Below are 14,992 nucleotides of genomic sequence, written 5' to 3'. Positions count from 1 at the left end.
CCCCACCACATACACATTCACCCAAGGCAGAGCTGAGATGCTAAACTCCCCGCCCAGATTTGTTTCTCTTAGTTACTGAAAAATGCTCTCGCTCCAGCTCATGGGGGTCTGGATGCTGGGAAAGACTTGGCCATGACGCCCTGAGTTTGGGGTGGGGAGGCAGACATGGGAGGGACAGCTTTCAGGGAGGCTCTGGCATCTCCCAGCTCCTGGCTTTTCCCACTTACTTGGCATAGGCTTTCTCCAGCAGGGCACTCCAGAATTCATTGCCTTGTTCCGAGTGTAGGAAGAGCAGCTGTCCGTCCTTGGTCGGCAGCCTGTCATCAATGACCACCTCCACCCACTCTCCGTACTGCCAGAACTGGGGAGGGGGGACACAGCGGCAGCTCACATGAATAAGCAGATGTGTAAAGGGAGTCCCTCCAGGGGACCTCACGTGGGGACTCTGTGCCATCAGTGTTCGAGTCTTGGCTCCGTAGGAGCAGGACATGTGTCCACCTTATCTGTGCACACAGGAGATGCCAGATGAACCCGGGAACATCTAGTCCAGGGTCTGCGTTTGTGCATCAGAGAACTTGCCCAGCGCCACCCAGTGGCAGCAGGAAGTGATTCAGACCCACACCTGACCCTCAGTCCACAGTGCTTTCCGCAAGGCCACGTGGCCTGGGGAAGCTGGGAAGAGAATGGATGTGTGGATATCTGGATGGATGCATTAAAGCAGAGGTTCTCAGACTGAAGTGTGCATCACAGTCACCTAGAGGGATTGTTAAGACATAGGTCACTGTGCCCCAAACCCAGAATTTCTGACGCAGTGGATCTGCGGTGAGCCCTAAGAGTACGGAAAGAAGCGACAAAGGACCGGAGCAGAGCACAGTACCTGAAAGTGAAAGATTCCTGCATAGTTCTCCTGGAAGTCCTGGTCCCTGGGGACCACCCGGTAAAGCAGCTCTTCATTCAGGGTCAGGGAGGCAATGGCAGCCAGAAGCCAGCAGTCACCTGCGCAGTGTCACGGGGGACACAGATTGGTCAGGCCCAGCCTGCAGGGGCCCTGCTTTCTCTGACCCTGTCCCATTCGACCCAGAGTCCCCATCGCCACATTCCCTTCTAAGTCAGGTAGACTCTCCTCCTCCAGTGCTGGAAATGCACCCCCAGCCATCAGCTTCCCCTCCCTCCTTGGGATTTCTTTACTCCAGAGTGGATCCTCTGCTCCTCCCTGTGGCTGCCCCCTCCCCCACATGCTGATCATTTCCCCACTCCTACACACTCAGCCAGTGGAGTGGAAAAGAAAAAAAAAAAGAAAAGAAAAGAAAAGGAAAGAAAATTGGTGCCTTTGGTCCCCTATTAGCAGCTCTGATAAAGTTGCTTGAGGGAAACATTGAAGCTGTTAATCCAATCTATGATGTGTACATGTAAGAGGGTGTGTGTGTGTGTGTGTGTGTGTGTGTGTGTTCCTTGCCCCTCCTGACCTTGGATAATGGAGAGCTGGCTCTGTGTGGTCTGTTTACAGTATTGCCTTTTCTTGTTTCAGAGTTCACCAGGAGAGCCTTGATGCCTCATTGCTAAAGCTCCCTTGAGATACTGCTTAGCATTAAATCATCATAATTTGAGGCAGAAGAAATAAAAGTAAGAGGGGTTACAAATCCTGGGTTTTGGTGTTGGTCACATTGGAGACTCAAGGAAATGCAGAAGAAAACAGAAAACCCCTTTCTGTGCAAGTTGGGACCCACCACACTGATGCCACTGAGTGGCGCTTCCCTGGGAGGCATCGTTGTCCCTTGCAGTGTCAACTTCAAAAGAAGCAGCACGGGCCCCAGGCACCGCTGCCTACCTTAGCATCCTATGGCGAATCTATCATCCTGGAAGTGATGTAACTTTGCTCACCTCTACTTATTTTCTTATTCCACACCAGCTGCTGAGGTCTCAGTGTCCTCAAGGGTGCTTTTCATCATGTGAAAGGCTATTGCATCTTTCTGGACCGTTACTACTTTTTTCCACCTTCACTGTAGATCCCTAGCTCTAGGAGTCTAAGATTTGGTGAACAAGTCCCTGTTTCTCCTATTCATTCCATTCAAACAGCTCCAAAATCCTGCCTGTGCATCTTAGCCTTTATCTTTTCCATATAAACGATCTGAATCTTTTCAATGTGTGTTCAGATGGAAGGCCCTTCAACCTTTTAGAGACCATCTGTGGACCTTGTCTCACTCTAAGTTTTCTTTTAACACTGTGGCCAGAGCTATATACATATTCTAGGTGTGAACACATTATGGTTTTCTCAGAAAACCTGTTGCCTGAGCAAGCAGTAGGCCAGGAACCCACATCTGAGGAGCCATCATCTCCATCATCACTCAGAATTGCTCCATCACCAGGTCATCCGAGAAAGCCCTGGCCTCTGTCTGCCTGGATCTTTCCCAAAAAGTCGTTCATGATCTGAACCCAAATTAATTAATTCCTCTCTCTCTCTCTCTCCCTCTCTGTCTGTCTGTCTCTCTCTCTCTCACTCGCTCGCTTTTGCTGTGTCTCTCTCTCTCACTCGCTCGCTCTCTCTCTCTCTCTCTGTCTCACACATACACATACTCATTTGCTTTCTTTTTCTTTCAAGAGACAGGGTCTTGCTCTGTTGCCCAGGCTAGAGTACAGTAGCACCATCATGGCTCGCTGCAGCCCCAACCTCCTAGTCTCAAGCAATTCTCCCACCTCAGCCTCCTGAGTCACTGGAACTACGGGTGCATGCCATCATGCCTGGTTAATTTTTTTTTTAATTTTTTCATAGAGACAGGATCCTACTATGTTGCCCACACTGGTCTTGAATTCCTAGACTCAAGTGATCCTCCCATCTTAGCCTCCCAAAGTGCTGGGATTACAGGTGTAAGCCACCATGCCTGGCCATATTACTTTCTGAAGAGCTTTTCTGATCCAGGAGGCAACCTGCTTCCTGCCTCACTCTCTCACCAGGCTCTGCTTCACAGACAAACACTATCTTCCTAATGGTAACAGGGCTCCTAGATGAGACTAGACCTGGTAGTCGAGGGAAACAGAGTTGATGTGGATGGGCTGGCATGAGTTATGTTGCTTCTCACCAAAGAAGCCTCAAGCAGGGCAGTATCTCATTAAAAGGCAACTTCCAAAGATTGAGCAAAATAACACAGTGTCCTCCTCCCGCCAGCTCCTCTCAGCCCATTTTTCTTCTCTGAACACCTGTGATCATGTCACTCCCCTGCTCGAAATCTTGCGACTGTCCTCCATTGCTCACCAATGAAATACAACCTAACAGGGCATCAACACCGTTCACAAAATGACTCCAACCTGCTTCTCCAGTCTTTTTCCTGTTACACTCCCCACTATGAATCTAATCTCCCAATCAAACTTGGATATGTACAAAACATACCCTGGTCTTTTTCACCGATGTGATCGTCCTTGTTTGTTCCCTCTGCTTGCAAACTTCTTGCTGAATCTTACCCCTTCTCCATGAAGCTTTCTCTGATACCTCCTACCCTCCAGCCAGAAGTCACCTCTTTTTTGGTATGTGTCCTAAAGACCTTATTTACGCTTCTCTTGCAGAGTTACCACAAGCTGCCTCAGATCACGATTCGCACCCAGACTGGCCTCAAAACTCCAATCATGCATCAACTCCTTGGCAGAGCTTTCCTTACCCCTACCCCTGGCCTGTCTTACCAGCGCCAAGCCCTTCCTCCTCAGACCTCCCCAGCAAGTTCTAAGGCCACTTGATTACATCTGTTTTTCTCTCTCCCCCATCCCTCTCTGACCTCTTCTTGCAAAGCAGCAATGTGGATTCACTCACCTCAGCGTCCCCAGCAGGTGGCTGACACATAGAAACAGCCCAATGGATGTTTGATGAATAAAAACAAATAAGCAGATGACCACATGAATCAATGAATCATATTTTGTTCTGCAAATCTCCAACAGCATCTTACATATATTTGCACCTCAACCTCCCAAGTCTGTGGGGAAGTGGCATTCAACAAGAATCTGCATCAAACCTGACAGATTTCACTTTCACCAGCATCAGGCAGAGGGAGATAAACAAGGTAAGGCAAGCACAGAAGCCCAGTCCTCTGGGGAGTGAAGGGGGCGACTGCTCTGCAACACCTCTAAAGCAAGTGGCTTCTCAAAGAGATTGGAGCAGCCACACAGCCCTCATTACTGGGCGTGGTCCTGGTTCCCTTCTGATGTGAAGGTTCTGGCTCCCGGTCTAAGCTTCTTCCGACAGCCCACCCAGAGCACTTCTTAGATATTACAATTCAAGTCACAGCAACAAAATGTCCCTCCATTGCTGACATCAAACAAGGCAGCCCAGCTGGAGGAGAGTTTAATTTTCTCTTCATCTACCTCACTCCTGACATTTCACAGGGTCTACCCGGCTCTTGCAAGCAAGCACAGAGGCTCGAAGGGATGCCGTGGGTTTGTAGGCTTTTGGATCCTTGCCAGCTACTGCATGAAGTGTGAATGGATTGTCAGGACGAGAATGCGTTTTCAAAGGAATATATCCAAATGTGCTTCCCTTCAGAGTCCTCTGGAAGATGGACATTTACTCTGTTGTTCACATTTCAGAAACTTGTTTGGGGACCTGCCAGCAGAAAAACAGCTTTGATCTTGGAGCATAGGTTTTGTTTTGTTTGTTTTGTTTTGTTTTGTTTGAGACAAGGTCTCACTCTGTTGCCCAGATGAGTGCAGTAGTGCAACCATGGCTCACTGCAGCCTTGACCTCCTGGGCTCCAGCAGTCCTCCCACCTCGGCCTCCCAAATTGCTGGGACTACAGTCATGTGCCACCATGCCTAGCTATTTTTTTAAAATACAGAGATGGGGTCTCACTATGTTGCCCATGCTGTTCCTGAACTCTTGACCTCAAGCAGTCCTCCCACCTTGGCCTCTCTAAGTGCTGGGATTACAAGCACGAGCTACCACACCTGACTAATTTTCAATTTTTTAATTTTCAAAAGCAGTCAGGAGGCTTTGACATACTAGTTAGGTAGTGAATAAGGCAGACAAAAACACTGGGAAATACCTTGATAGACAAGTCCCTCCATCCGGCCACCTTCCAGCAAGGGCTGCTCAGGAGTTAGTGCTCACTCATGTGCTTTAAGCAGAGGTGCACTCCATGGGAATTTAGGGAAGGTTTCCATGTCCTGATGAAGTGGGGCAGGCTTGGCTGGCAGAGTCTTTTTTGCCCATTGCCCTTCCTCCTTCTTCCCATCTGGAAAGTCCACACTGCGCTTGGAGGTGCAGAGCCAGCTTGCAATCCCAAGGCTGCAGGTGCAAGATGAAGGTCAGCACAGGAGAGTGCAGAGCAGAGCACAGTGTGTGTCTAGCTCTCCAAGGGCATTACTAAAGTTACACTAGCCCCGGGCTATCTACCTCTAGTTTTCTTATTATAAAAGAAGAACTTGCCCCCTATTTATGCTACTTGTAGCCAAAGGTTTTTCTAACTGATATTAGAAGCATGACTACAGAGTGATTTGGTATGCCCCATAAATTGGCTCTGAAAAAAGAATTTCACAAAAGGAATTCCAAAATGAAGTTGGGAATAGCCTTTCAAATACACACATTGTCCCATGCACTGGGTTGAATCTATTCTAGGGAGACTGGAAGACCTGGATGGGAATGCCTGTGTCTGGTCCTGAAAAGGAGACTATAACAAATGCTCTCTTAAAAAAAAAAAAAAAGGTTTTTGAGAGGCCGAGGCAGGCGGATCACTTGAGGTCAGGAGTTCAAGACCAGCCTGGTCAACATGGTGAAACCCCGTCTCTACCAAAAATGCAAAAATTAGCCAGGCATGGTGGCAGGCGCCTGTAGTACCAGCTACTCAGGAGGCTGAGGCAAGAGAATCACTTGAGCCCAGGAGGCAGAGGTTGCAGTGAGCCAAGATCACACCACTGCACTCCAGCCTGGGCAGCAGAGAAAGACGCTGCCTCAAAAAGAAAAAAAAAAATTAAAATCCACCAGGAGATAATAATCCTGAATCAGACATTGTTAAAAAAAGAATCCCTTAATTCAAAAATTCCCTTTACACATTAAAATCAAAGCTTAAAGGTCTGGATGTCTAATGTTATTATAAATTGTAGGTAGCAAGAACTCGAGCTATAGCTTAATGGAATTTCTCAAACACCAAGGGAAGAAATGGAGATGCTTCTGGACTGCAGGTAGAAAGAAAGAGGAAGGAAAGAAGAAAGGTCAGACATCGGAAACCCTACCGTAGCCCCTACATTACCTTGAGGTTGAACAATGGCTGAAGTGGAAACAAGAGTAAAGCCTCAGGTAGTATGAAGCAGAAGCTAAAGCAGGGAACGCGTATGCCCCGCTGCCCATTCAGGAATCCAGGAGCAGAGTAAAGATGGCATCATAGAAAACTTCCACAGAAGATGAGAGACAATGAAAGTGCCCCCAAGTCTCCCTTGGGTATTATGTAAGATTGAGCTGAGGGCAGGGAGGAAAAAGTCAGCTCAATCCTATTGCAGAGGCTGTGGGGTGGACCTCTGGGTCAGGCACTGGAAGGAGGCTGTGATGCGTCCTGTCTGCAGCAGTAAGGAGCACTCAGGTGGGGCTGAGTCAGCCAGGGAAGGTCCACTGGACCCTGAGGAAATTAGAAGAGACCATACAACATGCCAGTCACATCTCCAGGAAGCCAGCAAGGACCCAGAAGTCAGCACTAGGGTACGTAAGGACTAGCAGGCTTCTCTCATTGGTGGGAGGACATTGTTTGGCCTTCCTTATATCCAGGTGCCATCCTAGGATGGTGGGGGAGGAACCGGACTTTACAAAGTGAGAAACCACCTGTTTTAGTCCATATGTGCTGCTATAACAAAATACCATACACTTGATGCCTTACAAACAACAACACAACTCTGGAGGCTGCGACGTCCAAGATCAAAGCACCAGCAGAGTTGATATGTGGCAGGAGCCCACTTCCTTGTTCATAAATGGCTGTCTTCCAGTTTTGTCCTCAAATGGCAGAAGGGGCGAGGGAGCTCTCTAGGGCCTCTTTTATGAAAGCACTAATCCCATTGACGAGGGCTTTGTCCTCATGACCTAATCACCTCCCAAAGGCCCTACCTCCTAATACCATCATATTGGATGTTAGGATTGCAACATATGAGTGGTGGGAGGGGGGACAGACACAAACATTCAGTCTATAGTACCACTCAAATAGAGTAATTGAAAGCAATATTTACCCAAGAGAGGTAAGAACTTGAAACAGGCAGAGGCATAATACCTTTAATTGGCTAGTTTATGTTTCCCTCCCACTCATGGTCCATGGAAACTGGGGCTCCTCAGCAAGCTAAGAATGGTTGAGCAAAATAATGAATGCTGTGCTGATTGCACATCTGAGTGTAATGCAAAGATTTTGACCCTGCTAATATATGCTTGTTTTTTAAAAATCCGTCTTCAATATTTTATCACAGCTGAGGCATCCTTAGCCTACTCTTCCGCAGAACGCTGCTCTAAATGTTTTTATACACAGGGAGCTATTTCAGCTCTGTACATTACCACGAAGCAGTCACAGAGCCTCCCTTCCCCCACTTGGTGAACACGCCTTTTGAAGCCCTTGGCGTTTGATTCATGCCATTTTGACTACCTTAAAACACACACACACACAAACACACACATACACACACTGACTTTTTTTTTTAACCACTCCTTGTGGAGCAGGGCTAATTCATAGGCAGTGTGCCCAGAGTCGACCCACACGTTGACTTTTGACTCTATTTGCTTTGTTGATAATTCCCATCTCTCTGGCTAGACTTGGAAGCTGCCTGGAGGCAGACAGTGGGCCTGGTGGTTCTCACAGACCCCAGCATAAAATGCTTACTGACTGAATTCACCTCAGTGTAATTGTATCAAAGTTATTTGAAAATTCAGACCTTAAGTAGCCTGTCACTAGTAAAGCTTTCTGGGACCCACTTTCAGCTTCCCCCCCTTTTTCTCTCACTTCTGCCTTCTCTGGCTAAACGCAAATTTTGGCATTCAAAGGAAGGCTCTGACTTGCTTCTCAAGCTTGTTCCCCATGCCTCAAGTACAGCCTCATCTCCCCCACCTTCTGACACTCACCTCTCTGAAGGCTCCGCGTATATAATGGTTAGACGCAGGTCTACCTGGATTTGAGAGACTGACTTTTTGACCTCCCGCAAGCCATATAATTATACCATTCTTCATTCCCTCCAAATGATACAGATGCCAACCCACTGTGACCAGAGGTAAACCTAGACTTTTCTGAACCTGGCAGACACCAGCTTGACTGGGTCTCCAGTGCCCAGTGTGGATTTGGTATTCACCCTGCAGCCCTAGCACTATCTGTAGCCACACTCCACCTCTGCCCTTTCCCCCAGCCTAGCCCTGGAGCACAGATGCCTGCCAGCCCTGGTAACGTCTGGCTCCAGCTCTGCCAGGACTTCTTAGCATCCTCAGTACTCCTGTTTGCTCCTGTCACCTGCTCCCCTGATTCCCATCACCATCCAGCAGCAGCACCTGGGCAGGCTGGCCAGGTGGCACATGGGGCTGCGGAGTGAATGAGTCAGCCATGTTCCTACTCCTGGGCATCCTGAGCAGGATCCTCTGTTTAAGTTCCCGTCCCTTAGAATCACTTAGCAAATCTCCCCCATCGTGCACCAGCCTCCAACCCTCCTGGTGTTCCTCTCCTTTCCAGCTTAAGGGGTAGCTCCTGTATGCCATCATCACTCACCAGCGCTTAGCAAGCATAACCATGTGCGGGGCCATCTGCAGGACACTGAGACAAGAGAGACCTAAAGAACACCGTCTCTGCCCTTGAGAAAGCTACAAACTTAGAAGAGTAGAAATAGCACAGGTTTTGGACTCGGAAATCCTGTGTTCAGAGCCCCGGACCCTTACTTGCCTGCTGAGTGACCGGCAGCAATCACTTGACTCCTAGGATTCTCAGTTTTCTAATCTGTAAAATGAGTTTGGACCTCACAGTTTATTGTGCAAGATCATCTGATACTGAGCAAAAAGGACTTACTTGTAACAAGCGAAATGTTTAGGGATATCTGTATATATCTCCAGTTGGCCTTCTGTATCCATGGGTACCATATACATGGGTTCAACCAACTGCAGGTTGAAAATATTTGAAAAAAATGGATGGCTTTTTCTGTACTGAACATGTACAGACTTTTTTCTTATCATGATTCCCTAAATGATACCATATAACAACTATTTACATAACATTTACACTGTATTAAGTATTATAAGTAATCCAGAGGTGATTTAAAGTATATGGGAGGATATGCATGGGCTATATGCAAATACTACATCATTCATATCAGGGACTTGAGCATCTGGGATTTTGGTATTCACGGGGATCCTGGAACCAGTACCCCACAGATACCGAGGGAAGACTGTATGGTGTGTGCGTGTGTGTGTGTTTGTGTGTGTGTGCTCTCCAGTTGGCTAGAGAGGACATCAGGACATAAAAGATATCAAAGATACACATGAGTATATATGTAGCAGCAGGTATGATATTTTTAGAGTGCCTCTGGAGTATCTTGATTAATGTTCCCCCATGGGTAAGCCAGCTTCTCTCTCCCCGACTGAGAATAATCTCTCCCAATAAGCAACTGCTTCTTTGCTCATAAGGAATGATTCCCTGGCCTTTCCATATTCAGGACAAAACAGGACCTTCAGTGCCTCCGGGAAACGTAGGCAGGGGCTTCTGCTGACACCCCAGGCTCTGTGGTCCCTACTCTTCCTCAAACAAACAACATAGAACCAAAGGGAATAATCTCGGGCAGAAGCTCACATGCACAATTAGAAACATGAGTCCCTATGCGGGGGCCCTGCTCTGTCCTAATCCATTCACCCAGTTACCGCCTGACTGCTCTGAGTCAGATTTAAAGCACTCGTTCTCTGCACCTTCTTTGAACCTGCAAATGTACTTCAGCCTAATGGATCTTGCACATCTGGAAGTTGCCCACAATAAATCCTGCTAATGTAGAATTAAAGTAGGTTAATCTGGCCAGGTGAGGTGGCTCACGCCTGTAATCCCAACACTTTGGGAGGCCAAGGCGGGTGGATCACCTGAGGTCAGGAGTTTGAGACCAGCCTGGCCAACATGGTAAAACCCTGTCTCTACTAAAAATACAAAAATTAGCTGGACATGGTGGCCTGCACCTGTAGTCTCAGCTACTTGGGAGGCTGAGGCAACAGAATTGCTTGAACCTGAGAGGCAGAGGTTGCAGTGAGCCAAGATAGTGCCCCTGGACTCCAGCCTGGGTCACAGAGCAAGATTCTGTCTCAAAAAATAAAAAAATATATAAAATAAAGTAGATTAATAAGATGGCTTTTGGACAGGGTAAGTTCTTAGAAAATGCAGATAAGAAAAAAATGTACTATAGGCTCAACCCTTCACCCTCCAAGAGTTGAAATCACATAAGCCACACCCTCATCAGTGTACTGCACAAGGAGAGTGCCTTCTGTTAGAATCATTTTAATTGGGAAGCCATTAGGCTGGGGCAGCTACACCACTTTAAGGTTTTACCTAAGCAAGCCAAAGCCCGATGCAAACAGTAAAATGAAACTAGAGACTTTAATGATCAGAAACCACCAACTAACCTCTAAAACCAGTCTTTCCACTGTAATCAATCAAATGTGTTGTATTTGTCTTACTTCCACATTCAGCCTCTAAAAGCCCACGCTGCTGCAGCAGAGCTCTCTGAACCTCTTCTGGTTTTGAGAGCTGCCCAAATCATGAATCCTTCTTTGCTCAAATAAACTTCATCACATTTATTTTGTCTAAAGTTTTTCCTTTAACACTTCCTGTATTTGAATCTGCCTGTGCTTTGCACAAGACAAAGTGGCTATTTAATGCCCATCTGCCAGACAAGTAAAGCTGAGGCCCTGAGCTCAAGTGAACCCCAAGGCCAGACAGTGTCAGAGCCAGGACTAGTTCTAGCAAGACGATGAGTTTTCTGACTTCCCAAATCTTGCAGTGCCACATGGAAGCTGAAGTAAATACATTCACATCATTTGAAATGAATGCCCTAGGTCTCTGTACAAGGGAAGCAAGAAACTTCAGGAACAGTCCCTCCTCCTGTCAACCTACACATAGCTTCTCATCAGCCCCTTTTCATCCTCACTTTCCAATTGCCACCAACCACCCTCTCTCCCCACCCCTTGCTAGCATTTGGTTCACCCTCTGACCTACCTCATAAAATAGCATCTCCTTACATTGCAATAACATAAAACAGCCTGACTTCTTAGAGTTCTTATAAAGATAAAAATGAGATAAGATACACAAGGTGCCTAGCTTAGTGCCTGCCACATAGAAAACCCTCAATAAACCTCCTTATTATTCACTGTTATCTCCCAACATACAATTAACCCAAACACCAGGGAACCCAAACAAGTGAATCAACAAATGTTTATGGAGTGTCTACTGCCTATAGGAAAACAAAAACTGAAATGATACCAGGAAGTTGCTTGTGTCCTTCCCTATCCACCCCTATGTTTGGTATAGGATGCAGGACTGCTATCTCCCACCACCTGCCTTCCTGTCCAGGTTTCCCATCTCAGGCATCAGAACCACTAGTTTGTCAGTTGCTGAAGCCCAGGAGCCGTTCTGATTCCTTTTCCTCACTCCATTCATATCCAATTGCTTCCCAAGTGCTTTTGATTTTATTCCTAAATAGGTCTCAAATCCCATCCTCCTCCCTAACATTACTGCCATCGCCTCCACTCCCAGTAAGACTATAAAGGACCCTCTTTCTCCAAATAGTCATCATTCAGGAGCAGTAATTAGGAGGTTGCAAAAAGAAGCAAAATTGTCATGATGTGAAAATATTCATGAGTTTTCACCCAACCATCCCTCCCCACCTAACACTAGAAACACTAAAACTACCAACCATGCCAACCTCACATGCAGATACAATGCAAGGTGGTTGCAAAGTGACACTGAACATTTAGCTCAATTTGCTGGATTTCATGAAGTTGATGAAAGTGATACTGGAGATCTGCTTCGGTGCCACTGACCAAGAAGTTGGCAGAGTTAAAGCAGTTGCAGCTGAGGAAGGAAAACTGCTGAGGTTCAAGGCAGGATTGGTCCTTGAAAAGGTAATGGTTTGAGTGTCAATGTATTGAAGGAGGGCTTTGGAGAAACTAATGAACTCTTTGAAAGTTTTCATGATTCTTCCTCAAAACTCAAGCGGGAAGCAAAAAGTGTTGCATCCTGCTGTCTTGTCTTCTTTTCAGCGTGAGTTCTCCCCTCAAAAAGTCAACAACTGATTGATTCCTTGTTCTAAGAGCTAGCACAAAACTGCAATTATTACATAAATATCACGAAATACAAAGTCACATGAAAACTTTTTCATAATTTTTTGTATTATCTTTCAAAGTAAAATACTAATAAAGCCTTTTAAAAAAAAAAATGTTTACTAAGAAATGTGGACCTCCATTTTACTTTCAGTGGTCCCTTTCCAATATCAGTTATCTGCAAATAATGAGGGTTTCCTGTCTTGCAATTGTCTCTTCCTGGTGTCTGCACTCTCCACACTGCAGTGAATCTGGCTATAAACAGCCCTGCTTTAAAATCTTACATGATTCTCCATTGCCCTTAGGAATAAAGTCCAGAATTCTTCACACAGTGCCAGAGCCCTGCGTGATCTGGCCACTGCCTCCTTCTCCACTCTCAGCCTTTGCACTAACTGCTCCATGTTTGCACCAGTCCTACCACTACTTTGCAAGTCCCCCGCCCCAGTGCTATGCACTTCCTAGCCGAAGGACCTTTATTCATCTCCTTCCTGCAGCCTGGAACCCTCTTCCCCGCCTTCTTTCCCAGGAGAGGAAAGAGTGCCTATTTGTTTTCCGCTGTTTCCTGGCATGAAGAAGACACTTGGTAAATATTTAAATGAGTAAATAGGCTGTGAAAGTTCTTCCTGACTCTGACAAATGAGTATGTTAGATAAGCCACATGTTCCCTCACTCCTGTAAGCATCCACAACCAACGGTACTTCAATCCACCACCATTCATCACCGTGAGCCCACCTCCTACTGTACTTGTAAATTAAGAACCTGGCACACCTTACTAGAACATCGTCCTCCTTTTAGAGTGGATAATAGCAAGCGACCAGTGTTCTAGAAGCAAGATTATAGAGAACATCAATCCTGGGCATGACAGATACCCAGAAAACTCAAAAGGCCCCAGGTGCTGTGTTCTCAGCAGACGGTGGGGTATTGGGGTCACCCAAGGAAAAAAGTCATTAAGAGTTTCAAAGATTAGTCCCAAGTCTGGTATTTTTCTGAAACAAAGAGTTTCAAAGATTAGCTCCAAGCACTGGTGTTTTTCTGAACAATGGTAACGTGACTCATTTATGGCAACTATAATTTTTATAGCCTCAAAATAACTCTTTGGAGTCATGCTGCATATCATAAGGCACACTAATCCACTTCTGCTGCCCCCCGTAGGTTTCCGGCACCTCCACTCCTGGTTCCCATGACGACCCAGAAGGGGCCTCTCAGACCTGATAGCAGCGTGTGGGCAGCTCCTCAGGGAGGGGCAGCTATCACACATCACTACATTTGGCCAAGGACAATTCTGGGCCAGGGGGGTCTTCAGCTTCCAGGAGCTACAGAGCACCCCAGAGAGTTAATGTACTTCAAAACAGAGGAAAGAACAGGAAAGGCTGGCAGGTCATCTTTGAATCAGAAGCCATTTTTGCCTTACCTTCTAAGTTTTCAGTGGAGAGGAAAAGGAAAAAGAAAAAGAAAAAAAAGGCAAACTCTTCACAGTTGAAGAAACTTGGTCATATTATTTCAGAGTTGCTCCTAGGTGCTTATGAAGCCCACCAGGCCAATTCTCATCCATCTCGTTTCTGTGATTGCGGAAGGAATAAGACTCAATGGCATGAAACAGCTTCAGGACTTTCTGCCTCACCTCCAGCTTTAAATCAGACCTTTAATGCTACCTAGAGGGAAACATTTTTCTTAGTAAATTATGAAAGTGGAATTGATTCACCAGAGGGGGAAAAAACCCACTGAGTAAATATATTTGAGGCTTATGTAAACACATCTCAGAGTGTGTTTCAAGGGAAAGCAGCTTGCTTACTGAGTTTAATTATAATGCTCTTTGGTTTCAAAAATAAGACAAAAATGCTAGAAGCCAGGTGTAACAGGGAAAGAAATGAAAAGATGAGCACTGAGATGCAATTGTTAGCTCCAGGCGTGGCTGAAATACACGGGATGAGATACAAAAATGGCACATCGCCGTTATTGCTAGGGACAGCCCTGGCACACTGTCAAGTGTCCCCTCCGAAAATGATCCTAAATGGCCCAGCAGTTCCAACTCTGGGCTAGGTATCCTGAGGTTTCCAAATATACATAGATCTTTAAAGTGCATCGAATATTAAACAGAGGATGATGGCATCTCCTAGCAAGATGAGGGTGGTCTTCCAGGCTCAAATATACTGAGATGAGGTGAACTGAACTCAAATGTTAAAATGCCAAGGAACCCAGTGGGATGTTGTGAGCAGAAAACAAGATACTTTGAGGCCAGGAAAATATGCTGAGTACAATGCCCAAGAGCAAAAATACGTGAAAGGAGATAGAAAGGAAGCAAAACCCTTAAAGGGAATAGTAGAGGGGAACCTGGCCAGGCTGGTGGGCAGGACAACTGCAGAGAAAGCCTTTCAATCAGAAGCCACTGACTGCACAGAAGCCTGGAGCGCATCTACAGAAGCACAGAGTTTCTCCAAACACCAAAGTGAGGACAGCTAGCAGTAGCTCAACGCACATCACAGGTGAAAGCCAACTGGAATGCAGAAAGTCCCCAGGGTCCGCACCATCATTCAGGCCCGGTGGGGGCTTGATGTAGACTGAAGGCGATAAACCCGTCCTAACCTGCTTGCAGATCTAGTCTGTCCAGCGCATACAGTACTGGCCAGCATAGTGATTTTTAGATTTCTAGAAAATCTAGACTTCTGATTTCCTTTTTAAAAAAATTTTTTTCATACAAACAATCCCACAGTACTTATT

The 14,992-nt window shown here is 46.3% G+C and overlaps 1 protein-coding gene across 1 annotated transcript in view; it reads right to left on the bottom strand.

Moving 5' to 3' along the window:
• Positions 1–14,992, bottom strand: part of CAPN8 (calpain 8) — a 72,460-nt gene that overhangs the window by 37,816 nt on the left and 19,652 nt on the right. Inside the window, exons 3-4 of the mRNA XM_030812489.1 lie at positions 878–996; positions 228–361 (exon numbers count right to left, since the gene is read on the bottom strand). Coding sequence (XP_030668349.1) covers positions 228–361; positions 878–996 — 253 coding nt within the window. The remainder of the gene's footprint in view (positions 1–227; positions 362–877; positions 997–14,992) is intronic.

The sequence above is a fragment of the Nomascus leucogenys genome, chromosome 5 (assembly GCF_006542625.1).
Source record: "Nomascus leucogenys isolate Asia chromosome 5, Asia_NLE_v1, whole genome shotgun sequence".
NCBI lineage: Eukaryota > Metazoa > Chordata > Mammalia > Primates > Hylobatidae > Nomascus > Nomascus leucogenys.
This window is presented reverse-complemented; position numbering and strand designations above follow the sequence as displayed.